The sequence below is a fragment of the Silurus meridionalis genome, chromosome 2 (assembly GCF_014805685.1).
Source record: "Silurus meridionalis isolate SWU-2019-XX chromosome 2, ASM1480568v1, whole genome shotgun sequence".
NCBI classification, from domain to species: Eukaryota; Metazoa; Chordata; class Actinopteri; order Siluriformes; family Siluridae; genus Silurus; species Silurus meridionalis.
The window spans coordinates 33,821,740-33,849,157 of NC_060885.1; the positions used below are offsets into that span (position 1 = coordinate 33,821,740).

At 41.9% G+C, this 27,418-nt stretch overlaps 1 protein-coding gene across 1 annotated transcript; it reads left to right on the top strand.

Annotated features, from left to right (window-relative positions):
• Positions 1-3,382: 3,382 nt before the first annotated feature.
• On the top strand, positions 3,383-27,013 carry arfgef3 (ARFGEF family member 3). Its single transcript, XM_046871182.1, is given in 36 exon segments — positions 3,383-3,838; positions 5,323-5,374; positions 5,963-6,044; positions 6,354-6,485; positions 7,299-7,367; positions 8,382-8,504; positions 9,816-9,861; positions 10,403-10,487; positions 10,592-10,696; positions 11,324-11,651; positions 11,869-11,981; positions 12,056-12,954; positions 13,092-13,258; positions 13,373-13,538; positions 14,245-14,343; positions 15,271-15,486; positions 15,644-15,754; positions 15,907-16,057; positions 16,297-16,596; positions 16,725-16,858; positions 16,950-17,095; positions 17,850-18,029; positions 18,914-19,055; positions 19,138-19,260; positions 19,452-19,555; positions 19,762-19,906; positions 20,257-20,385; positions 20,484-20,660; positions 21,654-21,768; positions 21,847-21,949; positions 23,059-23,190; positions 23,399-23,529; positions 25,233-25,387; positions 25,390-25,571; positions 25,705-26,529; positions 26,649-27,013. Coding segments are annotated over 36 exon segments (6,444 nt in total). The 5' UTR covers positions 3,383-3,753; the 3' UTR covers positions 26,841-27,013.
• The last annotated feature ends 405 nt before the right edge of the window (positions 27,014-27,418 follow it).

Consider the following 27,418-nt stretch of genomic DNA (forward strand, 5'->3'; position numbering starts at 1 on the left):
ATAATAATAATAATAATAATGATAATAATAATAATAAAAATAGCACATGTAATAATCCATCACTCCAAAACCAAACTTTACCAAAACACCTCATACACATGATCGAATTATTCTCTCCTCCAATCCACCTTCTGGTATGTTACACATATTTGGGAGGAAACTTACAAACACGGAGTTTATTTATTACTTTTTTTTGTATCCCCCATTAAATAGTGTGTCTAATGAGCGACAGATGGCATGGTGTTTTGATGAAATTGATTTTGCACATTTACCTGGTGAAAAGAAAAGAAAAGCTTCATGAAGAGTGTCTGGTTGGAGTCACAGCTCCTGGATCCCCAGGTCATGATTGGGTTATTGTTTCAGTGCTGTAGTCAAGTCAAGTTTATTTCTATTGCGCTTTTCACAACAGACATTGTCCCAAAGCAGCTTTACAGAAATCAACAGTTAAGGGGAATGATGTGTGTTTATCCCTGATGAGCAGCCATGGCAACTGTGACCAGGAAAAACTATGAGGAAGAAACCTTGAGAGGAACCAGAGTCAAAAGGGGAACCTCATCCTCATTTGAGTGTGATTATAGCTGTACTGAAAGTTCTCAAAATGTGCATGAGGGCTTCCTCTCCTCTGGGATTTTTCCCTCTGGGTTCTTTCTTAACCTTTACTGAATGGCAAATTTAAAAGGATGGATAAATAAATGCAAATGTACTAAAGATGATGAAAATAATGAATAGAAAATTGCATAATTTACTGAGGATAAAATGAAGAAAACAATTAAATACATTTGATATTAAATGGATAAATGAGTGTATATGTACTGAAGATTACATAAATAAATAAAAGGATGGATGGATGGACGGATGGATGGACGGACGGATATGTGGATGCTGTGAAGATTAATGAATGTGTGTTCAGGAGACCAAGTGGAAAGGGAGTAAGGCCAGGAACATTGGAGGTGGGTTTAAACTGTTCTATCATGGTGTGGATGGAATAAGAAATGGTGTAGGGGGGATTCTGAAGGAAGAGTACAGTAAGAGTGTAGTGGAGGTGAAGAGAGTTTCTGATATGTTGATGAACGTGAAGCTGGAAGTTGAAGAGGTGATGATAAATGTCATCAGTGCTTATGCTCCACAAGTGGGTTGTGAGATAGAGGAGAAGGAAAGATTCTGGAGTGAATTAGATGAAGTGGTAGAAGGTGAACGTAGGATTGAAAGATTGGTGATTGGAGCAGACTTTAATGGGCATGTAGGTGAAGGGAACAGAGGTGATGAGGAGGTGATGGTAGGTATGGCTTTAAGGAGAGGAATGTGGAAGAGCAGATGGTGGTAGATTTTGCTAAAAGAATGGAAATGGCAGTGGTGAAGACGTATTTCAAGAAGAAGGAGGATCATAGGGTGATGTATGAGAGTCCCTAATTTTACAGCAGGAAAAGTAGTCGTGGTCGAATAATCAGGCAGAATAAAATAAACGAGAAAGAAAGTCTTTAATGAAATAGATCTAATTTTAATGGTCGGGTGGTGGCGCTATAAGCATGTGATTATTTTGTCTTAAAAACTGCTTCAACTGGAGTGTTAAAGATATTACAAATAACATACAGTACAAACAAATTCATACAATAATGTGAGGTGATTTATGATTAATTAATGATATTTAACACAAATAATGGAAAACCAAACAAAGGCTATTTTACTTGAATACAAAGCTACCAAAGGGCCAAAGTTTGAAACTTCTACACCTGTTAACATAAAAAAAAAAAAAAATACTCATTATTTCACACTCTGTGTGTGTGTGTGTGTGTGTGTGTGTGTGTGTGTGTGTGTGTGTGTGTGTGTCCACCTTCCACACCAGAAGAAATCCAAGGATGATGCAACACATTTACATCACCAGGGGCATTTTTATGATTATTTGTTTTTAATGCCCATTCTGGGTAAATTAAACCATCACTATATGGTATGCTACAAAATAAAAAAAAACACCTGGTTAGTTTATTTATTTCTCAAAATTATTCATCAAAAAGGCAAACTATAATGCATTAGGAAATATTATATTAGTTGACTGGTGACTTGTTTTTGACTGCAGCAGTCATTTCTCTGGGTCATGAATGTGTTGTTTAGGCCTAGAAATACAGTTAATTCACACTTCGGTCATAAAATATAAATTTAGAACCATTTTTGTAAGTAAAGTTTTTTTGGCCAAATACAGAACCAACTTTTTTAACCAACTGTCCTCACTTTAATTATAAATCCATATTCTTGTCTGGTCATAGTGGAATCCAGAGTTCTGGTGTTTGATGGGACTAATTCTTTTGTATGTATTATTTTATTCCACAGCTTCCAACTGTTTGGTAATTCAGAATTTTTTTTTAAATAGTATCTTATTAATAAAGTACCAGAGATAATCTTCTTATCAAAATTGTGTTTCTTTTGGGGGATTTTTTGGGGTTTGGGTAAAAGTGGGTGCAGATAAATGTAACGCTAGACTTTTTTATGGACTTGTATAACTCTAACCCTAAACATCTAACCCAACCCAACAAGTGTAACTTAAACCTAACACATATCTTACCCTGAACTCTAGCCTCTTACTATAACCCCAACCTAACATCAAACCCTTAACATCAAACCCCAACACTACTCCAAACATCTAACTCAAACTCCTATCATATAACATAGAGCCCAAACTGTAACCCCTTACATCAAACCATAGCCCCCAATCCTAATAACCCATACCCTACCCCACAACCCTAAACCCTCACATCCAACCCGAACCCCTACCCCACAACCCTAACCCCTCACATCCAACCCAACCCCTACCCCACAACCCTAACCTACAACATGTACCAAACCCCACAACCCTAATAGTTACCCTAACCCCTAAACAACATCTAACCCCTAACCCAAAACCCTAACCCTTACTTAAACCCACAGCCCTAACCCTTACTCAAACCCACCAACTCAACACCTACCCCTACTCCACAACCCTAACCCATAGTCAAACCCACAACCTTAACCCTTACTCAAACCACAACCTTAACCCATACCTCTACCCTAGAACCCAAATGCCTACACCTACACCACAACCCTAACCTATAGTCAAAACACAACCCGAATCCCTCTTTAAACCCACAACCCAAACCCAAACCCGTACCCCTAACCCACAACCCTACTCAAACCCACAACCCAAACCCGTACCCCTAACCCATAACCCTAATCTCTCTTTAAACCCACAACTCTACTCAAACCCACAACACTAATCCCACATCTAACCAGAGCTCCCAGTCCTAATAGCCTAATAATCATAACCCTACCTACTAACCCTAAACCCACCCTAAACATTATATCTTGCCACGGTCTAAACGTGCGCGTGTGTGTGTGTGTGTGTGTGTGTGTATTTGTGAACACTGGGTCTGAGCTTTAAATCCCTGGAGCGCATTAGGAGGAGGAGGAGGAGGAGGAAGCAGCAGCCGCCGCACCTCCGACCAGCGCACAGCTCATTATTTATATTATTTATTATTTATTATTAATATTTACTGAATTCTGTATTCACAAAAACTCGACTGGAACAGAATAACGCGCACATTTCTCCTGTAAATCGAGCCCCAAACAGCGGTCTCGTTCCGGGGTTAGTGGACTCCCTGCTCGGGCTAAGCGTGAATCATCTTTAGCCTAGCTTCACGGTTAGACCCGGGGATGGCTGGAGGCCTGAGAACCGGCCTGAATTCAGAGCTTTTCTCTTCAGACAGCCGTCATTAGGGTTTTAGGATGGAGGAGATTCTCCGAAAGCTTCAAAAAGACGCCTCCGGGAGCAGATACAGAGGTGTTCGTGATGGCTGCATCGCTGCGTGTGGTGAGTGGAGCACCTGCTTCCATCCAAACATCTACACACATTCCTGTCTCCATCCTAACATCTACACACATTCCTGTCTCCATCCTAACATCTACACACATTCCTGTCTCCATCCTAACATCTACACACATTCCTGTCTCCATCCGAACATCTACACACATTCCTGTCTCCATCCGAACATCTACACACATTACTGCCTCCATCCGAACATCTACACGCCGCATTACTGTCTCCATCCTAACATCTACACACATTACTGCTTCCATCCAAACATCTACACACATTCCTGTCTCCATCCTAACATCTACACACATTACTGCTTCCATCCAAACATCTACACACATTACTGCCTCCATCCAAACATCTACACACATTCCTGTCTCCATCCTAACATCTACACACATTCCTGTCTCCATCCGATCATCTACACACATTCCTGTCTCCATCCGAACATCTACACACATTCCTGTCTCCATCCGAACATCTACACATTCCTGTCTCCATCCGAACATCTACACATTCCTGTCTCCATCCAAACATCTACACACATTCCTGTCTCCATCCAAACATCTACACATTACTGCCTCCATCCAAACATCTACACATTACTGCCTCCATCCAAACATCTACACATTCCTGTCTCCATCCAAACATCTACACATTCCTGTCTCCATCCGAACATCTACACGCATTCCTGTCTCCATCCGATCATCTACACGCATTCCTGTCTCCATCCGATCATCTACACGCCGCATTCCTGTCTCCATCCGAACATCTACACGCCGCATTCCTGTCTCCATCCGAACATCTACACGCATTCCTGTCTCCATCCGAACATCTACACGCATTCCTGTCTCCATCCGAACATCTACACGCATTCCTGTCTCCAACCGATCATCTACACACATTCCTGTCTCCATCCAAACATCTACACGCCGCATTACTGCCTCCATCCAAACATCTACACGCCGCATTACTGCCTCCATCCAAACATCTACACGCCGCATTACTGCCTCCAACCGATCATCTACACACATTCCTGTCTCCATCCAAACATCTACACGCCGCATTACTGCCTCCATCCAAACATCTACACGCCGCATTACTGCCTCCATCCGAACATCTAAACGCATTCCTGTCTCCATCCGAACATCTAAACGCATTCCTGTCTCCATCCGAACATCTAAACGCATTCCTGTCTCCATCCGAACATCTAAACGCATTCCTGTCTCCATCCAAACATCTACACATTCCTGTCTCCATCCAAACATCTACAACTACTACTAATAATAATAATAATTTAAATTTGTTCTTTGGATCGATAAAAAAACAAAGAACAGAAAAAGTGATGCATATGCTACAGTTTAATGACCGTACTTTTCTTTATCTTCATCCTCGCTTATGTGTTTTCTGATTATCTTTCGGAGCGTTCATGAATATTCATAATGCATTATGGGTTTATTCGTTTTCTCTGCTTGCAACAGAAACCCTGGAGGCTCAAAATGGATCTGTTAAGACGTCAGCTTCTAAGGTCAGGTGAGCGTTCAGGATTGGATTTCATTCCTGCTGACTTGCTCGGTCTGCTCTCGAGTGAAAGTCATTCTTGATGATTATATTTCATGCTAAATTCAATCCAGCATGCTTTGTGTAATCGAGCGGCGTCCTGGCGTTTCTGTAGACGAGTTGAGAATGGCAGATGAAGAAGATTTGTGTAGATTTCAGATTTAAATAGAGTTTGTTAGTGCTCTAATTTGGACTCATTCCGCCAAAATATTAATACATTTGTTTAGCGTCAAACTGGTTCACAGACATGGTGGATCTCAAGCTAATAGTTCCCAGGAATACTGGGAGCATTGGGAATCACCAGTCCATCACAAAGACACTATGAATATAATTTAGTGTAACCAAACCACTGATCAAGAAGCTGGAAAGGAGATTTAGGCAGACCTATCTGAAACACCTTTGAGGAACGTGTTCACATTGTACATTAATGATCATTATCAGCGTTCCTCAGTATTTAAAGTGAACCAGCTTGTAGACACCTGCTGTAAAGAAATGGTTTGTTGATCAGACATGATTGTATGTTCTTGTTTGGAAAATGCTTCATCAGTTGTGTGCTTTTAGGGAGAGATGCCTCTTCCCTCTTAAGCTTGCACTCGAGTCTAAAAGCCCGAAGCTGGCCCAGACAGCGCTGCTGGGAATGCAGGTACGGCCATTACTCAGATTTTTATTCATTTTTCTCCTTTCAGAAACATGTACATTTAATCAGTCAGTAAAATGCATATGATTAGGTAGCAAATGCATTTCTGCTTTTTTAGCATATGGTCTGTGTTATAACATGAAGTGAGGTGAGATTTTGAGTTTTGCATAAAATTTGTCAGCTTTAATATTAAAAAAAAAGCGTATTTATAGAGTGTAAATGTAAAAGGTTAGATTTTTTGCATAAACAATGTCCAGAGAACGTTCGATTAAAAAGACTTCTTCATCGCCCCGACATGATGACTTACTACGGCAGAAGATCCTGTGTGAGGATCGCTTTGTCGCTGTGGAACCTGAAGCACCAGAGAAGAAGCTGTTATATCAGATGCTGGATGCCCTCAGCGTGACCCCCATGCTACATGAAGATCTACAAGTGGAAGTCATGAAGGTCTGCAAGTCATTTTCTTTCACCCTACGCTTTTTAGACATTTTTTCGCATTGGTTCTGGTCCTGTAGGTCTTTAAAAGCTCTATGGAGGAGTTGCCTGGGGCAGAGAAAGAAAGATAGAAACATTCACAGTTCAACAAGAAGGTTAATGTGAATTCACCTGATCAGTTAGTCAGATTGTGGTGTATATTATGGGGGTTTCTCCTTAGTTTCTAGCTAATTGATCCATCTCCTGTGCTACAGAGCATGTGGAGGTAAGTGCTGACTGCACTCTTCTGCCTACACAACCTCACGAAGGCCCAGGATTGGCTGAAGCTCCTGTGATTGACAGTGAAGTCTCTCCTACATAGCCATGTTTCTATATCAGTTCTCTCAGATCTCATGTGTAACATATTTTAATATTAGATGATCGAAAAATGTATTACTAAATCATTTCTACACTATAATTCCAGAAGTTTTTCCAGAAGATAATTTCCTTCACTTTTCTGAGAAGATGTTCCACTAGACTTTTGCTTGTCATTTTGTTCCTTAGGAGCAGATTCTCTTTATTAATGGCTGCAGTGAGACAAAGAAACGTGCAAATGTGATTTCTAAATTAAACACCAGTCCAGATTTTTAGGCGAGGATTAATCTATGCAGCACCATGTGAGGTGTGAACATCAAAATGTGGCGTCTGAAATCTCTGCTGGTTTTCACTTCTGTTCCTGGGTGTAGAGCCGAAAAACCTTCGATGCTGCACAACCTTTAAGATGATGAAAACGCTGTAATTTGTCTGTGTAACGAGAGCAGATTTATTTGATTTGTATCATCACAGGTTTTGCTCTGTATCACGTACTCCTCCAGCTTCGAGTTCAGCAGCAGTAACATCTTGAGGATTGCAGAGGTACGGAAAGAACGTTTTTATTGAATTTTAAACCGGTTGTTCCTCGCTATTATTTTTTTAGTTGCATAGATGCCATGCCAAAGTACACAGCAATGCCTTCTGCCAGTCCTCCCACAACGCCACGTCTGTCGTTCGTCCTCCACCAGACACATCCATTCATATCTTTCTACTACAGCTGGAGGCAGGTTGTCATCAGCATCTCACTAACAGGCTCTGTCTTTCTCTCTCTCTCTCTTTCTCTCTCTCTCTCTCTCTTTCTCGCTGTCTATTTCTGTCTCTCTCTCTCTCTCTCTCTCTGTTTCTGTCTCTCTCTCTCTGTCTCTCTCTCTCTCTCTCTCTCTCTTTCTCGCTGTCTATTTCTGTCTCTCTCTCTCTCTCTCTCTCTCTCTCTCTCTCTCTCTCTCTCTCTTTTCCTCAATATCTCAATAAGGATCTGTCACTCTGCCCCCTGCCCCTCTTTCTTTTTTTTCTATCTGTCATTCTCTGACGTCTTCATATGACTCACTGTCTAGCCAGACAAGAACCCATGAAGAACTCAGAACTGACTCACCTCAACCCCGTCCGTTTTTTTATTTGATTTTCCATGACTGAGCAATGAATCTGAACATTTTCGCCATTCTGTCGCCACGGTGACCGAGCATCCTCCTCCTCCTCCTCCTCCTCCTCCGAGACGAGATTCATCCACTTCTAAACGGAGAACAGAGCACACAAGGAATGTCTGTTTGCTCATCAGAGACCTGTTCTTTTCGGCATTTTCTGTGTGTGTGTGTGTGTGTGTGTGTGTGTGTGTGTGTGTAAAAAAAAAATCACAGAAAGGGTGTTAGAACTGTGCCCCATAACCTTTAACCCCCTTTAACTATGTCACACAATATTCACATTCATAATGCTTGACATTGATTGTGGTGGGCTGATTGTGTGTGTGTGTGTGTATGTGTGTGTGTGTGTGTATGTGTATGTGTGTGTGTGTGTGTGTGTGTGTGTGTGTGTGTGTGTGTGTGTGTGTGGCTTTTTCAGGTGTGTATCCAAACCTACATATCGAGTTGCCATCAGCGCAGCATCAACACTGCAGTACGGGCCACGCTCAGTCAGATCCTGGGAGACCTTACTCTTCAACTTCATCACAGACATGACAGCTCGGTGAGATATCTATCAACACACACACACACACACACACACACACACACACACACACACACTCAGCAAACAGTTTATCCAGTCTAGGGTGTCCTCCTAGTTGAGGGCCCAGATTGCCTCCAGAAAGAAGCTTCCCCTCCTCCTCATCCTCATCTTCTCTGATCTGGCCTTCAGGGAGCAGAAATATTTCCCTAACCGCAACAGTCCATTGTTAGGACGGCTGTGGTGCTTCATTATCTTTCTGGCTTTGGTCCAGCACTGCTTGCTGTAGATCAGCACTGAGCAGGTCAGGGTGGTCAGTGTGGATGGCAGGCTCAGCTGATCTCCTCCCCCCCTATAAGAACTCGTCCATCCTGCTTGGTTCTGTTCCCAAACCAGGCTGTAAAATTATCTGTCAGGATGCTCTCAGTGGACTGCAGGTGTAAAGGTTCCTCTTTGGACTGCAGTTTAAAGTCTCTTAAGCACCCAAGTTCTTTGCGATGGTGTCCAGTCCAGAGAAAAGGAACTCGATACGTGTCTTCTCTTGCTGTTCTGTCCACCTGACTCGCTTCGACATTTTCCCTGAGCTGGTTTAAAGTCGTCGCACTAATTATTCGTGTCATTGGGTTTGGTGCTCGGGTTGACGCTCATCATAGGACAAATCACACTGCAGGAAAGAGTCTGAAATTTTCTACCAGAACTTCATCTGAGAAAAAAATATCGCAATGAATATTAATCTGCTGTCAGTGAACAAACCGTCAATCAAAGACTACAGCCTCGGATTCTAGAAATCTTTTAGCATTCTCAAAATTTGTCTCAGACGACCAAACCATGGGCCAAAATCGCACAGTGTCCACCTGGTTTAATGTGGAATTCGGATGCAGACCTTCTTCACCAGGATGTTATGGTAGGTTTTGTTTAAGGTCAAAGTTCAAGTTTATTTCTTTAACTCTTTTCACAATATACATTGTCTCAAAGAATCTCAGAATTTAAGAATTACAGTCAGTGATGAAGACTGGGGTCACCATGGCAAGAAAAAAACTCCCTCAGATGTTATGAGGAAGAAACCTTGAAAGGAATCGGATTTAAAAGTGGAATCCATTCTCATTTGGGTGACATCAAGAGTGTGATTAAAGTATTTAAAACAATACAAAACAAACTAAATAGCTGTTCATGATATTAACAAGCACAAGATGATGTGCATGTGATCAGATGTTCTGGAGCACAAGGTTATGATGTGTGTTATGTGTAGGACTCACATCAGTAAGATAAGTGAGATTTTTTTATTTTGTGCAACTTGATATTCTCTTTGACGTCTCTGTTTTGTGTCTGTAGGTGGCAGATGAACGTGAGCGTACGGTTCCTACAAGCAAACGCAAAGGTACCTTTTAAGTACGAGTGATCCAAAAGAGTCTCATACAGTCGAATGGAATTTAGCTCTAATTAATTTCTAATTTGAATTAGAATTAAGTATAAATAAAGTATAAAATAAATGCATAAATAACTAAATAAATCAATACATAAAAAAAATTTCTTTAACTTTTGCATTTGAAAACATTGAAAATATTTTCTCCATTTCTACATTTATATATTTAAATATTTACTTGTTTGGACATTTATTTCTGCATTAGTTTATTTATTTGTACACTCATTTATTCATTTATTTAGTACTTTAAGTTATTAAAGTACTTTTCATGCTCCCTAATTCCAACTGCAAGTCTCATAAAACTAAAGAAAGTGTTCATGTAATATAAACTCAATCATTCTAAAAAAATGTATTTATTTTATAGAAATAAAATATATATAAAGGTGTAGTGTGCTATAAAGTATAAAAATATAAGGATAAAAAATGAATTAACTAATATATATATTTAATATACATTCACACAAAGTGTATTTAAAGTGTGTCTTTGTGCGTTTAGATTTTTCTCCCACCACAGCGGCGCTGTATGAGGACGTGGTGACCGTCCTCACGGTATTCTGTGAAAAACTGGAGTCTGTTTCGAGGTGGGTGTCTGGATGTTATTGGCGTTAACTGTGACAGGTGTTCACCTCGAGGCATGCTTCTCATTCACTCTGTCTGCACTTCTGTTTTTTTTCCTATGAGACAGTGAGAACCAGCTGTTGCAGTTGCTGTATCTAGAGTGCATTTTAGCCATGCTCACTAGCTGCCCTCCCACAATGCACCTGAACCGCAACTTCACAGATCTCGTCTGGTAAAATTTCTTATTCAAGACGGTATTTGTGGTAACTTGTCATAATATAAAATTTACAGCAAATTCAATATCATCAAAGTGTATACCCTTATATATATATATATATATATATATATATATATATATATATATATATATATATATATATATAATATAAAAGTACTTACAGTATGAATAGGGTTGCGAAATTGCCTGAAAACTTTCCATGGGAATAAATGGGAATTTACAAAATCTTGCAGGATAATTTTGGTTAAAACAACCAGATTTAATGCGATTTCATTTGAATTTCTACCTGCACATTTATCAGTCACATGTACATTTACTGCAGGGCTGCGAAGGCCACGCCCCCTACATGCACTGCGCATTTCTCCAAAACATCATTTCTACAATCCTGCACACAAAATAATGTCAAATTACTTTCATCTTGGCAAATATTCCTGGCAAAATACAAAAATATTGCATCAATTTATGTTTAAACTTCTTACAAATTCCTGTACATTCCCATAAATTCCTGGTAAGTTTCCAACTTGGAATATTTCCAAAATCAAGTTCCCATGGAAGGGTTCCCCTTTGCAACCCTACTTATGAACAACATTGTTCCGTTGTGTGTTTTGAACATGCAAACAGGAAGCAGCTGTGCCCAGTTCTGGTGGTGATCACGGGCAACCCTGTGAACGACAAATCCATCACCTCTGCTCATGGAGCTCCATCCCAAGAGTTGGATGCTGCACTGGGGTCAGGAGTTAGCGATCAAGGCCGGGGTTCTGGCTGTTCCTCTTGTGCTCCTGCCATGATCGGACCCGTAATCCGCACCATCTGCTACATCGCAGCTGAGCTTGTGCGGCTAGTGAGCTGTGTAGAATCCATGAAGCCTGTGCTGCAGTCTCTGTACCACCGCATTCTGCTTTACCCGCCTCCACAGCACAGACTGGAGGCTATTAAGATCATGAAGGAGGTGGGGTTTCTTAACTCGGCTGATATGAGACTTTAGAAAAACTTAAAATGTATTAATAATTTGTTTTGTTAGCTGACTTATGAAAGTCGGTGCTCCTTGTGACTGTGCATGCTGCCATCTGCTGGCGTGTTTCACAACTTGTTTGTAATTTTTTTAATACCACCTTGTAAAGACATCCAGTCTATTAAGCAAGCTAATTTCTGTGGTCTTCTTCTAGATCCTCGGAAGCCCGCAGCGCTTGTTTGATCTGGCTGGCCCATGTGTGATCGAGCCTGAGACCAGGAAGAGATCCTTCTCGAAGAGGAAATCACATCTTGACCTGCTTAAGCTGTAAGTGTCAGGGAGTAAAAGAGCTTGAGCATTACATATTGCAATGTAAACACTTTTTTATTCTGCTCCTGCAGGGTGATGGACGGCATGACGGAAGCCTGTGTGAAAGGTGGCATTGAGGCGTGCTATTCTTCTGTTTCCTGTGCTTGCAATTTATTGGCTTCCTTGGACGAGCTCAGGCAGGGGCGTGGCCTGCACCCGGATCAGGTACAACTTTTGTTGCGTCGATTGGACGACTTGAAAGAAGGTGCAGAGTTATCGAGGGAATCGGTGGAGCTCAACGAGGCTGATTTCCGATGGCAACGGCACATTCTGTCCTCCGAAAATGGCGCCTGGGAGACCGGCGTTGTTAAACGCAGCCCAGATATCAGCATCAGTGTCACCGCCGACACTGGTCAGGTGACGCTGGAGGGACATTTGGCGCGGACCACCCCGGGGGAGTGCGGAGACAACACGCGATTGCCTTCACCCTCCTCTTGCGGCGGTGCTGCAGGGGAAAGCGGCGCCCCTCCAGATGTAGTTCAGCGCAGCCATGCCCTGGCCTACCCAGACCTCACCAACTTCCTGTCAGTGGAGACCCGCATGGTCTCACACGGCTCACGCTACAGCGAGAGCAATTTCAGCATGGACGAGCAAGAGCTCTCGCGCACCGAATTCGACTCGTGCGATCAGTTCTCCACAGCTGCCGAGAAGGACTCGGGACGCTCTGATGTTTCGGACGTTGGTTCTGACAATGGCTCGTTGGCAGACGATGAACAGACGCTGCGCCATGTTTCTGCTCAATGTTCACTGCGCACTGCTGCACTTTCTCTCAAGTTGCTGAAGAACCAGGAAGCGGACCAGCAGAGTGCCCGGCTCTTTGTTCAGTCTCTGGTAGCATTGCTGCCACACCTTCTATCCCAGCACAGCTCTACTGATGTGGACGTGGTCCTACAAAACTTTTCTTCAACCTTTTGCTCAGGCTTGCAAGTGGGTACGTAAACAAATAATTTGTCATCATTTTTTTTTAACAACGGCCATGTTTTTATTATGAACAGTTTTTAAAGTAATAATAAAATAATTCTTAATTCTAGGCTCATCCAAGTACCCTGATTTTCTATTCCCTTTCAGGTGGGATTCATTCTCCTGGCTTTAAAGGCAGTGAGAATCTGAGCTGTCAGGCTCTGATGAACGCTGATGGATTGTATTTGGTGTCGTACTATGCCTTGCTCCTCAACCTGAAGCTGAGCACCTGTGGCTACTACCAAAGGAAACCTGCTGCTCCTGTTGTCACTCTGGTACAAAACTTGCTGCTTGGTATCTGTATATCTCAAAAAGGTTTTTTCCACTAACTTCTGCTTAAACCTCTATGTAGAACTCCGAATTCAATTCTCATTGTTTTGTCTCAACAGAAAGATTTTGTGCATCAGATCCAGAGCAGTGGTGTTCTTGTGGTGCTCTCTCAAGCCTGGATCGAGGAACTGTACCACCAAGTGCTGGAGAGGAACCTGCTCGGGGAGGCTGGATACTGGGAGTCCACTGAGGAGCACTCACTTCCTCTTATCACCATGCTGACAGGTACAAGAACCTGTTTAAGGGTGAAGATGGGACACGTCAGTATGGTCAGGTATATTAAATTGTGCCAGAAATATAAAGCTGCCAGAAACATGGAACATTTTGGTAGTGCATTTATTTGTAGCTCAGTGGTTAAGGCTCAGGATTACTGGTCAGGTTTGAGCCCTGGTATCACCAAGTTGGCAACCTTGGGGCCCCTGAGCAAGGCCCTCAACCCTATGTGCTCCAAGGGTGCTTTGACCTGCTCTCTGACCCCAGCTCCAAAACATCTGTGGGATATGCGAAGAAAGAATTTCACTGAGCTGTTAAGTACATGAGACAAGTAAAAAAAAAAAAAAAAAAGCAATTTTCTTTTTCCTTTTTCTTTCTTTTTCTGTTTCTTTCTTTTTCTGTTTCTTTCTTTGTTTCTTTCCTTTTTCTCTTTGTTTCTTTTCTTATTGTTTCTTTCTTTCTTTCTTTCTTTCTTTCTTCACCTCAAACTCTCAACCAGTTGTATATTGAAAATAAATGATTGGTCTACATGTAGTTGTGTCTCAACAAATCTGCAGTAGGTAATAAAATCATCATGAACTATAACAGGAAAAAGACCTAATGAACTATTAGCTTTATACAATATGAGGATTATATTTAGTTTCACATTTGCAGTCTCACTATCGCATATTTCCTCTTTATCTTCTCAGTCTTTTTGTTTTCTCTCATTTCTTTGTAGATATTGATGGACTTGGCAGCAGTGCTATAGGAGGTCAGCTGATCAGAAGAGCGTCCTCACAGTCGTCTTTTACGGGTGATAAAAAGACAATAGCGCCGTGTTGGCAGGTATGCAGTGTGTGTTTTCCAGCACTTCTGTGTGTTTGTGCATGCCGTTCGAGAGTGTGTACACACACAGGTGGGCGGGGGGGTACCAAGCCAGCTCTGTTACCATGACGCCATCTGTCAACTAAGATAACGTCTAAGTGCTGGTCAAATAAAGAATGTTCCTGGTTTGGAGAGTGGGTGGGGGTGTTACATGGTGTGCTAGTGGAAGCTGAATAACAGTACTCCACTTGTGTCCTCAGATACACACAAATAGTAATTCCCTGTGGGTGTGGTATTTACATGATCTTGTTTGTATTATGGTGATTAGTCTCATACGTGGGGGAAATCGGAGCTCATTGGTTAAGGCTCTGGGTTACTCATTAGAAGGTTTGGGGTTCAAGCCCATGTATCACCAAGCTGCCACTTTTCGGCCCTTGAGCAAGGCCCTTGATTCTCTCTGCTCAGCTGTGTCATGACTTACCAGCTCCCTAACAAGCGGCTAACACAGTTTCCTGGAGAGTTCGAACGATTCATGTTGATTACTGGAACTATCGGCTATTTGCAAAATAGGGATAGTTTTTCCGGGTTGCGTTATTCAGTACACAAGTGAAGCAAATCACTAATTTTGATCTTGGGGTAACTTTTTCAAATTATTTTCAAGTGTTTCTTTTTTCTTCAGTTTGAATACATCTTTTATTTTCAACAATATTTATTAATAGAATTAATATATTCATTTTTATTTAATTCAGCACTTTTTCATGGTTTAGTACAGATTTTTTTTATTTTTGTAATAAAGTTCAGAATTATTTTACATAGAGTGTTATGTTATTTATTCAGTGTCCATTTTAAAAAACTATCTGTTGAATAATCGGTAAGTATGATCCAACCTAGTGATCGGTATCGGTAAAATCGGTTGACCTCTACTTTCCTGTTTCTGTAGGTATAGTGTTTGCACGGTACATCCTGATTGGCTGCTGGAAGAATTTGATCGACACTCTGTCTACTCCTCTAACGGGGCGCATGGCGGGCAGCTCGCGGGCTCTGGCCTTCATCCTGGGTGCAGAAGGGGTTAAAGTGCAGAACCAGATGGAGAGAGAAACCATCTGCCTCAGTCTTGATGGCCTACGCAAGGCTGCAGCACTCAGCTGTGTTCTGGGTAAAGAACATAAAACCTCACAGCTGTAGCTGTGTAATCCTTACATCTTACAAAGTTATTTTAGGATCTCCTAAAAAAGTCTTCCAGATGTTTGACCTCTGGATTAATTCTGCCACCCCTAAATTAAATATGTAAATGTGTATGCACATGAATGTAGGCGTGGCTGCCAACTGTGCCTCAGCTGTAGCTCAGATGGCAGCAGCTTCCTGTGTTCCAGAAGAAAAAGTGGAGAAGGATCAGGCTGAAGCTGGAGATGCGATCACTCAAGGTATACACATCTACACCCACACATGGTCTTAGAGCTGTCCAAGAAGATGTACGCTGTAATATAGACCATGATTCTACACACTGGGCTTTATGATGGACCACCGCCTTGTTTATTAGCATTAAAGCTGTAGTGTTTTTGTATGCTAATGTTAGTGAAACACAGAATGGAGCAGAAACTGGAGCAGATGGGTCGGGGTCAGGGAGTGAAGCTGCACACTGCTCACATGCTCTGCATGGACGCCATCCTCAACGTGGGTCTGGAGATGGGCAGCCATAATCATGATTGTTGGCCGCACGTCTTCAGGTACATGCCCTGTTTTTCTGACTTTATATGTTTATTAAAGTCTGGTACCTTTTGTTGTATGAGTACTGGTACGAGGGGTGGAACAGTACACAAAATTTACAGTTTGGTACGCAGCTCGGTTTATAGATCACGGCTCAGGTGATTTTCTGGGCAGTTCGAGGGAAGAAATGCAAAAACATGAAAGTGCTTGACGTTTTTTTATTATTTTATTCAGTACTGATTATTTGTTATCGTTTCAGAGTGGTGGAGTACGTGAGCTCGCTGGAGCACAGTCACTTCAGCGATGGGAGTTCACAGCCTGCTATGACTATCACCCAGACTCCGCAGGCTTCGTTGGTGGTGGGAAATCCGGACCTGAGCGGGGAGTCTGTCTCTGAGCTGGAGCTGAGCCTCAGCCATCCTGTCATCCAGCCCACATCCATTCAGGAGCTGTTGCGTGAAAAGAGCAACACTAAAGGTTTCGACCTGCGTGGTGGAAGTCTCCTGTCAGGCAACAGTGCTGCTAAAGTGGTCTGCACACTCTCCACGCAGGCGGACAGGTAGAGATCCTCCCACCTCCCACCTGGAGGGATTCATCTCTTCTTTTGTCCACATTCACGATTTATGCCGTAGTGATTGAATGACACAAAAACCTTTCTCACGTGCAACTCTTGCTTACTTTCTTAAGACTGTTTGAAGATGCAGTAAATAAACTCAACCTGGTGGGTCTGGTGGGTTTCCTGCACCAGCTGAGGAAAGCCTCACAATCGCAGCTTTTCAACTCGGTCACAGAAACCGGGGATTACTCCTTAGCCATGCCGGGTACGCCTTTCCAACGTCTACAGTGTTTCTCTCTCAAATCTCTCAAAATTCTTACAGTTTTTGGATTGTATTTCTTTGCTTTTCTTTCCAGGAGAGGCTAAGTCAACACAGGACAAGCGCAGTGCTCTCCACCTCTTCAGACTGGGTGAGGCCATGCTTCATATTGTACGGAGTAAGAGCCGGCCACTTCTGCACATGATGAGAGCCTGGAGTGTGGTGGCACCTCATCTGGTTGAGGTATAAAAAAAAATGTAAAAAGAAAATGTTAGTGGACTCATTGGGGCTTAATTAATGTTCTATACTGGGGTCTCTTAACGTTTTACCAATACCACTATCTAGTTTGGGCCGATAGCCGATGAATTATCCGATAGTTAAAATAGATTCTGGTTAAAAAAACAAACACTCCACAGTACTATTACAAAAAAAAATAAAACAGTACTGAATCATAAAAAAATGTGCTAAACAAATAAATATATTAATTAATAAGGATATTTATATAATTCTAAACAACAAATGTAATATAGCGCTCTCCGTGCAGCCTCACTTGTAAAAACAAACAGCATGTAGTGTCATTGATTCGCCTCTAGAGGCCACTCTTGTAATGACAGCGGACCGGAAGTCGGAAAAACTATCGGTATGGATTTTTGCCGATAGCAGAAAGTTCCATTATCAAATACAGATATGATACGCGTAAAACATTTTTTTAAAATAATATTTTTAAAATATGTCTCTGGCATTGTTCAGAGGGTCGTTTCTAATGTGGATGTATTTGGCTTGCGGGCCGTAGTTTGGGACCCCTATTATATTCTGTATTTTCTGCCAAATGATTCATTCAAAGTGAATGGGATTTTTCCATGGAGACAGTTTAGTTTCTCAATAATTTATATACATGTTTGTTTAATGTTAAAACATGTAAGTTGTTACAGAAGGACTGAACATGACTTTGAGTCACCTGGGTCTATCCTGCTTCCTCATCATTATTTCTCTCCAGGCTGCATGCCATAAAGAACGGCACGTATCCCAGAAGGCCGTGTCATTCATCCATGACGTGTTGTTGGAGGTGCTGAGCAGCTGGGCTGAACTTCCTCACTTCCACTTCAACGAGGCGCTTTTCCGGCCCTTTGAGCACATCATGCAGCTGGAGCTCTGTGACGAGGATGTACAGGACCAGGTGAACAGCACACTGTTGCTTCAGGATTTATTACATTGTTGGATACTATTTAATAGAGGTCAATCGATTTATCAGTTTTGCAGATTAATCGGCACTGATAGATAGATAGATAGATAGATAGATAGATAGATAGATAGATAGATAGATAGATAGTTCTCTCTCACTCTGTCTATCAGCTATGTGCAATAATCCATACTGTATACATATTTTCCGACTTGCCTTAAACAGTATTAGAGCGACCTCTAGAGGTGACACTGTGTTGTTTATTTTTCCTTTTTTTTTTCTTTAATAATTTTGCAAATATGTTTTTATTTATTTGGAGTGTTACTTTTTGTTTCAGTTTAAATGCATGTCTCATATTTTCCTCAATATTTATTAATATGATAATTCAATTCATATTTATTTTATTCAGTACATTAGGGTTGCACAAGCCGGTGCACTCTTAGTGCCGGTCTCAAGCCCGGATAAATGGGGAGGGTTGCGTTAGGAAGGGCATCCAGCGTAAAACACGTGCCAAATCCAACATACGGATCACAAATACGGATGATCCGCTGTGGCGCCTCTAATGGGAGAAGCCGAAAGAATGTTTATTTTTATGATTCAATACTGTTTTTTTTTTTTTCATTTATTTTTGTAATAAAGTTTAGTATTATATTACATGGAGTGTTATAGTTTATTGTATTTAATCCAGTACCTGTTGATTAATCGGTTGTCGGCAATTATGATTAAATCTATCTATCGGTACGGGTAAAATTAGCTATTGGCCGACCTCTAATATTTACAGTACAATTTCTAGGGCAGATTTAGTTTGTTCTCTTTTTTCAGGGGTTTTATGGTACTTGAGTTCCTCTTTGTTTATACACTGTTTTTTCATCATCATGAAGGTGATCACATCCATTGGGGAGCTGGTGGAGTTGTGCTCTCCTCAGATTCAGTCAGGCTGGAGGCCACTCTTCAGTGCTCTACGCACTGTGCATGGAAGCAAGAACGACATGAAGGACTATCTGATTGGAGAATACTCTATGGGTCAGTGAGAATACTGTATGATATACAATATCTGATTGTGTAGATTCTGTTCCTTTACTATAAAACTTGTCTTCTTTTCTAGGCAAATCCCACGCACCCGTCTTTGACGTATTTGAGGCCTTTATCAACACGGACAACATTCAGGTTTTCGCCAATGCAGCAACTGATTACATCATGTGCCTTATGAAGTTTGTGAAGGGCCTGGGTGAGGTCTCTTTCGAGCTGATATCTGGTTTTATGTACATTTTGAATTTTCCTGTATGAAAACCTGAAAGAATATTCTCCAGCGAGGTCTGATCAGATGTTGCAGTGTAAATCGGATTACTAGTGTAGGTGAACTTAGACTTGAAGGGCTCCAGATGTTTTGGTTGATGTTGTGACCGATTTGATTTGCAGGAGAAGTGGATTATAAGGAGATTGGAGATTGTGTACATGCGAACGGATACAGCTCTACAGACCTGTGTCTTCCTGCTCTGGATTATCTAAGGAAGTGCTCACAGGTACGTAATAATCCGGTTTAACAGCGACGCAAAACCGCCATCAGCAGAAGCTTTGTAGCTGGTATGATTTTTTTACTTGCAATATGGAGTCAGTAAAAACAACCTGATGTTCACATTATTAAGTTTAACTTTTTATAAATGTTCATTTAGAGATGCTATACGAGGTATTTAAATTATTCTTAAAAACTGATGTTTATGTGTAACAGCTTCTTGCCAAAATCTACAAAATGCCTTCAAAGCCAGTGTTCCTGGGCGCACGGCTCGCCAGCCTGCCCATGAGAGCTCAGGAGCGCTCGGTGAGCAGCGAGGATGGTATGGATAGCGTTCTAGCCGAGTTCGATGATGACACAGGTGAATCCTCACACTGTCTGCTACTCTATTTTTTTTTTTAGTCAGGTTGTATATAGTCAGATCTGATCATGGAAAGGGTTTTCCCAAACCACTACACATAAAGACAGATTTGTTGGAAAGAGTTGAAAACCTGAGACAGTTGGAGCGGTTTGCTCATGAAGAGCAGGTCAGATTACCTGTAGACCAGGTGCACAAGTCTTAATAAGAGCTACAGAAATTGTCTGAAGGTGCCAACAAATGTATCTGCATCTGAACCCCACGAGTAAAAGTGGTTATTACATTTAAAAACGTAAGATGCAAAACATCTTTACAATAAATGATGGTTTGATGATAAATGATGTTCTGTACAGGTCTGATCCAGGTGTGGATCCTGCTGTTGGAGCAGCTCACTGCAGCCGTATCTAACTGCCCTCGTCAGCACCAGCCACCCACACTGGAGCTGCTGTTCGAACTCCTCCGAGAAGTCACGAAAACACCAGGTAATGGGTGAATATCCTGTACGCAAGGAAACAGCATCTAACTTCATCATGTCTTTCTTGATGATCCATTCATATCCGTGTTGTTCTTCTTCATGCAGGCCCAGGGTTTGCCCTTTTCTCAGTCATCCAGCTTCTTCTTCCTGTCATGTCACTGTGGCTCCAGAGGAGTCATGGAGATTATTCGTACTGGGATATCGCAGCTGCAAACTTCAAGCACGCCATCGGGCTGTCGTGCGAGCTGGTGGTGGAGCACGTTCAAAGTTTTATTCATTCGGGTGAGTCAAAGATTTCAGTTATTATAGTTTTTTTTTTGTATTTTGATTTTTTTGTTTTGTTTCGGTGTTGATGCAGAAACGGTTCGGATTTTGTTTTTGTCTTTTGAAAAATCGTTATTTAAATAAATGTATTTAATCATTTATTTAATATATTTATTTTATATCTGTGCAGAAATTGAGCTGTTTCTGAAATGTGTCACAGTAACAGTTACTATTAAACAAGACTCAGGTTATTACTTACATACAGCGATCAGGTTTAACATTATAATATTGACATGTGGTGAAGTGAAGAACACTGATGATCTTCATCATGGCTCCTGTTAGTGGGTGGATTTCTTTATTAGGCAGCAGGTGAACATTTTGTCCTCAAAGTTGATGTTAGAAGCAGGAAAAATGGGCGTAAGGATTTGAGTGAATTTGACAAATTGGGACGTCTAGACGTCTGGGTCAGAGCGTCTCCAAAACTTGTGGGATGTTCCTGGTCTGCAGTGGTCAGTATCTATCAAAAGTGCTCCAAGGAAGGAACAGTGGTGAACCTGCGACAGGGTCGTGGGGGACGAGGATCATTGATGCACGTGTGGAGCGAAGGCTGGTCCGTGTGGTTCCGATCCAACAGACGAGCTCCTGTAGCTCAAACTGCTGAACAAGTTCATGTTGATGTTTGATGGGTCACGACTGTTTTAGCAGCAGAAGGGGGACAAACACAATATTAGGCAGGTGCTCATAATGTTATGCTGATTAGTGTATGTAATTCGTACATATCAGCTTCTCTGTTAAGAGGAAAAACGCATTCGCTTCACTCTAAACTTCTTAAATAAAAATAGATTTCTGGATTTTTCCTCCACAAATGTTTCCTTCCCTGCTGATTACTAAAGACCTACTTTTATTAGAAACAAAATCCAAAAACTAATGTGGATATGGATGTTTCCTAATGCTTTTCTTCTACATGTGAGATTTGAATGAAAGTATATTAAACTGCGTCTTGTCCTGTAGATATGGGCTACGAGAATCTTATAAACCTGATGCTGAAGGACTTATTTAAGCTGCTGGTGGCTTGTGTGGCTGAACCTGCAGAAACCATCTCCAGAGTCGGCTGTTCCTGTATCAGGTCTGTCTGTCGGGTCTGAAGCGAAGAACGTGTGCTCCTGTGACTTGCAAAAGACGTGAGAATGTTGTGTGTTTTCAGGTATGTTCTGGTGACGGCAGGACCCGTGTTTTCCGAGGAGATGTGGAGGCTGGCATGCTGTGCCCTGCAAGATGCTTTCACAGCTACACTTGAACCTGTCAAGGTGAGACAGGCTTTGGGATTTCTAAATACAGCTAAACACCCGATTTATAATGTTTTCACAAAATCCTGGAATTGGAGCCATTAACACATATTTCAGAAGGTCTGGGCAGCACCAAAAACATGAGCAGTATTTACACCTAGCAGAAGATTATTTACTTTATTAAACACTGCATGCTCATTAAATGCCCTGATTTCTTTTAAAAATAATAAATGTATTATAATTAGGGCTGTCAATCGGTTTAAATATTTAAATCATCAGGACAACAAACGGAACTTTTGCTTTGTTTCCACACGGACGGTTTTAATTGCCGGATGTGCGCATCATGGTGGATGTTGGTGCTTGATTTGAGACTTGGCGCATCAGTAAAATTAAATGTTTATTAAAAATACAGTAAATATCATAACACCAATACCAAATCAATACTATTGCAAAAAAACAAAAACGAAACAACAAAAAATCCAGGAAAAATAATTAATGGAATTTTGTTTTTATTTAAGAATAAACCCCCACTGTTTTCTGTTTGCTGACACTAAAACTAAACTAAAATAAATAAATACATGATTTTTTATTATTTTATTTACATTTTAGTTTCATGTCTCCTGTTTTATCACCATAATTACCATAGTTGAGAAAACCTGAGGTAAAAAAGGGCGCTGCTTACACACTGCCCCCTATTGTCCAAAACTTGCAACTACAGCTGTCACACTTAAAGTACCGGTACTAATAACATGAAGAATCGCATAGTTTTTAAAAGCAGGGTATCGTGATTGCTTTCGAGTACCAGTATATCGTGTAACACTATTAGTAAATACCCAGCATGTGAAAACCCCTGCTGTTATTTCTCTTTTATAAAAAAAAGAATAAGGAGATTTATATGATGTAGGTCACTATTGTACACTGTTATTAATTAGTATATTGGTATAAATTATTACATATCTATAATGCCTCCTAATATCCTGTACACTCCACTGAACCTGTATATGACCTACATATGAAGTTCAAAAACCAAAGTACAGTTACTACATACTACAGGCTGAAGATACAAACACTATTACTAATGATAATAATACAAATATATTCCTGTCTTTCTTTTTCTTTCCTTCCTGTAGAATCTGCTTGCTTGTTTCCGGAGTGGTTCCGATACGTTCACGGGGGACGCGTGTGAGGTGAAAGTAGCCGCCCCGACCCACTCAGCTTCTGCCGAGGCGGAGTACTGGAGGATCCGGGCCATGGCCCAGCAGGTGCTCTAGAAAACGCTCCATAATAATCTCATACATATTTAGTTTCCTTTTCATAACACTAATTGTTCATATATTTTGCCTTCAGTTTGTCCCTGGATACTTAGACTTCTCTGTAACAGTGAGCTGGATAATGAAAAAAGAAAGAATTAAGAAGAAAACCGATACTGAGATACTGAATATGATGAAGTTTTTCTTTTGTGCATTTCAGGTCTTCATGCTGGACACTCAGTGCTCTCCGAAGACTCCCAACAGTAAGGAAGGATTTGAGCATGCTCAGTCATGTGTGCTCATTATTGAACTTCCTGCAGACCAGCAGTCCAACGGGCATGTTCAGAAGAGGTTCGCATCTTGTGTTAAAAGAAATACTGACCAATGCATGGTTATTTTTCTGTCAATTTATGTTTGATTATTGGTTAATTATCATCACAAAAAATATTCTAAAGATTGATATTTGTAACTCACCTTTTCCCAGACAGTTAGATGGAACCCAAGACTCAGGACACAGTCCCCGCCCCTAAGTTCAATCTAACCAATCAGGACACAGTCCTTCTCCCTAAACATGCACTAACCAATCAGGACACAGTCCCCGCCCCTAAGTTCACACTAACCAATAAGGACACAGTCCCCGCCCCTAAGTTCATGCTAACCAATCAGCACACAGTCCCCACACTTAAACACACACACTAACTAATCAGGCATGGTGATATCTCCTGTTATTCAGTCCTGAGTTTGGATCCTGCCATGCTGAGTTCTGCGAGTTCTCCCTGTGTGCATGGGTTTCTTCCAGGTTTTCTGGTTTTCTCCTATTGTCTAAAACATGCTTGTAGGTGGATCAGCTTTTCTAAATTAATGCCAGATTGTGCATAATGTATCTCACATCCTGAGTATCCAGAAAAGATACATGATCAGCAAAAACCAGACGAGGATAAAACAGTTAATAGGAATAAATGGATGAAAGGGTGAAATAAATGCAACCTCTAGAGCTTTTACAAGGACAATCACAGGAGCATCCATCAGCATAACACAGTAAACTGGGTGTTAGTGAGTTCTCATAGAGACGAGAGTAATATTTAACTTTACAATGTATTCCAGTTTTCATATTGTATCTTCCTCTTATTTGTTTTTCTTACTCATGCTGAACTTTGGTGCAGGAAAATTGGGTAAGAGCTGGTAAATTTTACATCATCTATAATCATCTGTGTTGATTTGTAACTAAAGCCCTCAAAGTATGTTTATATGAGGTGGTATCAAAAAGTTTGGAGACAAGCTCTGCAAGAAAGTGATTTATTTATCTACGTCTCCACACGATCACCTTCCAAATAGTCTTGCACAGCAACAGCGCCCCCCAGGGTTCTTCTGGAACGTGTCCTGGAAGTCTTCTTTATGAAGTGTGTCGAGCATCTTCTGTCAAAAAAAAACCTTCAAACTGCATCTTCATTTACACGAAAAGGTAAAAGTCCACAGGAGCTAAATCTGACGAATAGGGTGTGTGTGTGTGTGTGTGTGTGTGTGTGTGTGTGTGTGTGTGTGTGTGTGAGTGAGATCATGTTGTTACCAGCGAGAAACTCGCGTGTGAGGAGCTCAGTGACAGGGTGGCACACGTGGTCAGAATGGCAGACGTGGTAACGCACGTGATCAAAACAGCACCAGTTGCACAGCTCATGATGTGCACAGGACGATGTCTTTTGGCACACTGACTTATGAAGGTCGGCGCTCCCTGTGACTTTGCGTGCAGCCTTGTGCCGCCATCTGCTGGCATGTTTCAGAACCAGCCTTTGAAACTTTTTGATACCACCTTCTTTTATTTTATTATTTATTCTGTTTTATATCGATATTAAGTTCAGTTGGATTTCTCATTACAGTTTTTATAAGTGAGAGATGAGAAATTCTGAATTTGTTTTTTATTTCATTGGGTTTTAAATCCACTTCTGTGTATTTTGAATCGAAATCCCACTACTGATAACAGATACTGTGGCATTAAAAACAGTTTACTGTTTATAAACAAACACCATTAAACCGGCCTCATTCGCTCTTCTCTAAAGGATTCCATTCAGAACGATTGTGGTGAGCTTGCTGTCCCACCAGGTTCTCCTGCAGAACCTCTATGATATACTGCTGGAGGAGTTTGTAAAGGGTTCCAGCAGCTCCGAGAGCCAGGATCGCTTAACGCCCGTGTTGGAGCCTAAAGCCTCCGGTTTCTACGCTACATCTCCATGCAAAATCTGGCCATTATTTTGGACCTTCTGCTCGACTCGTACCGCACGGCGCGGGACTTCGACACACGTCCCGGTCTGAAATATCTACTCATGAAAGTGTCGGGGGTGTGCGGGGCCGCTAACCTGTACCGCCAATCCGCAATGAGCTTCAATATCTACTTCCAGGTACGATATGTTGTACAAAAAGTTGTAATTTCTGATTTTGGGTATGGACTGAATTCCAGAATCGAAACACAAATCGAAAAAAAACCCCACTAACAATATTTAATCAGTATAATGGATCTGCTGGTGTTTCCAGGCTCTGTTGTGTGCCATGCTGACTAACCAGGAGCAGATCACTGTGGAACAGGTAAAGAAGATCCTCAGTGAGGAAGAAGACGACGAGGGGGAAGGCAGCTCCGATTCGTCACAAGGCTGCTCGTCCGAGGACGAGGACATGTTCGAGGAGACGGCACGTGTGAGTCCACCACGCCGGTGGCGTACGCGCCTTCCTGCCCTGAGCATCCAACCTGCCGGTGGTGCGGACTGGGCGTGGCTGCTCAAACGCATGCACAAGCTCTGCATGGACCTCTGCACCAACTACATTCAGATGCACATCGACCTGGAAAGCAGTACCGAGGAACCGCTTCCCACCACCCGTCCTGACAGCATGTTCTTTCTGCCGCTCTTCCCGTCTGAGAACTCCACCCCATCCACAGGCGGCCATTCGGGACGCGGGACGCCCTTAGAGGACAACCCTCGCCTTCACGTACCCCGTACGCCCTCCTCCTCCTCGGAGGACGAGGAGAGGAGGAGGAAGAAGGAGTGGTGGGAGTGCGCCAGCAACAAGCTGTACACCATCGCCACGGACAAGACCATCGCCAAGCTTATGATGGAATACAAGAAGCGCAAGCAGCAGCAGCAGCAGCAGCAGAACCACGGCTCGATGACGAAGAAGGCTGGAGAGAGGATGACCCCAGAATCGCCTGGACCACAAAGACCTCAGCAACTCCTCGATCAGAGGACCATGAGGCACTCTTTCAGCGCCGGACCAGAACTACTACGTCAGGACAAGAGGCCACGCTCGGGTTCCACCGCCAGCTCGCAAAACATCAGCCTCCGAGACTCTGAGGCGCAGATACAAGTAGGATCGGGGGGACAATTTTTAAACATATTATTATTATTTTGTAGGTGTCCTAATACTTTTGTCTATAAAGTGTATCTGTTGATGGTGAACTAAATATCTTTTTCTTCTACACTCAGGCATGGACCAACATGGTCCTCACCATCCTGAACCAAATCCAGCTGTTGCCAGACGCCACCTTCGTGGCCTTGCAGCCGGCCATGTTCCCCTGCATTAGTCAGCTGACGTGTCACGTGACTGACCTGCGCGTTCGCCAAGCCGTGCGAGAGTGGCTGGGACGCGTAGGACGCGTTTACGACATTATCCTGTGAAGGAACATCTCACTGCTTCGACATCTTCGTGAGCCGATCTCATTTATTTTCATTTTAGGGACTGGGATACGGAGGTTTTTTGTTTTGTTTTGTTTTTTTGTATGCAAACGTATTTATGGTTGTATTTTGTGCTCCCGGTGTTCCGTAAACATCTATAAATGCTTTGCAAGACATTTCCAGTCGTTTGAATCAGATAGTGTTCATTACTCCAGTTTGTATTATTCACTGTCGTTGTTTATCGCGTGTCTTTCCATCAGCTTTAAAATGAAGTTCAGCGTGTAGGGAGCGTGTTTTTACGTTATGCACTTTATTTTATTATTACGCTTCATACGTAACGTGAGTTTAGTGCCACAAAAAAAACGTGTTTGGTTTTAATTCGTGCTCTGAGACGCTTATAACTGCTGAGTTTTCCCGCGACTTCTCGCATCGCTAGTGCTCCATACCGTTTCTTTTAGTTCCGCAACACGACTTTACAGACTCCTGTACCACGTATTTCCAAAACCGTACTGATCATCGACTCTCATTATAACACCACCCTCCATATACACTACATTTCACGCACATGCTCAGTGTAGCAT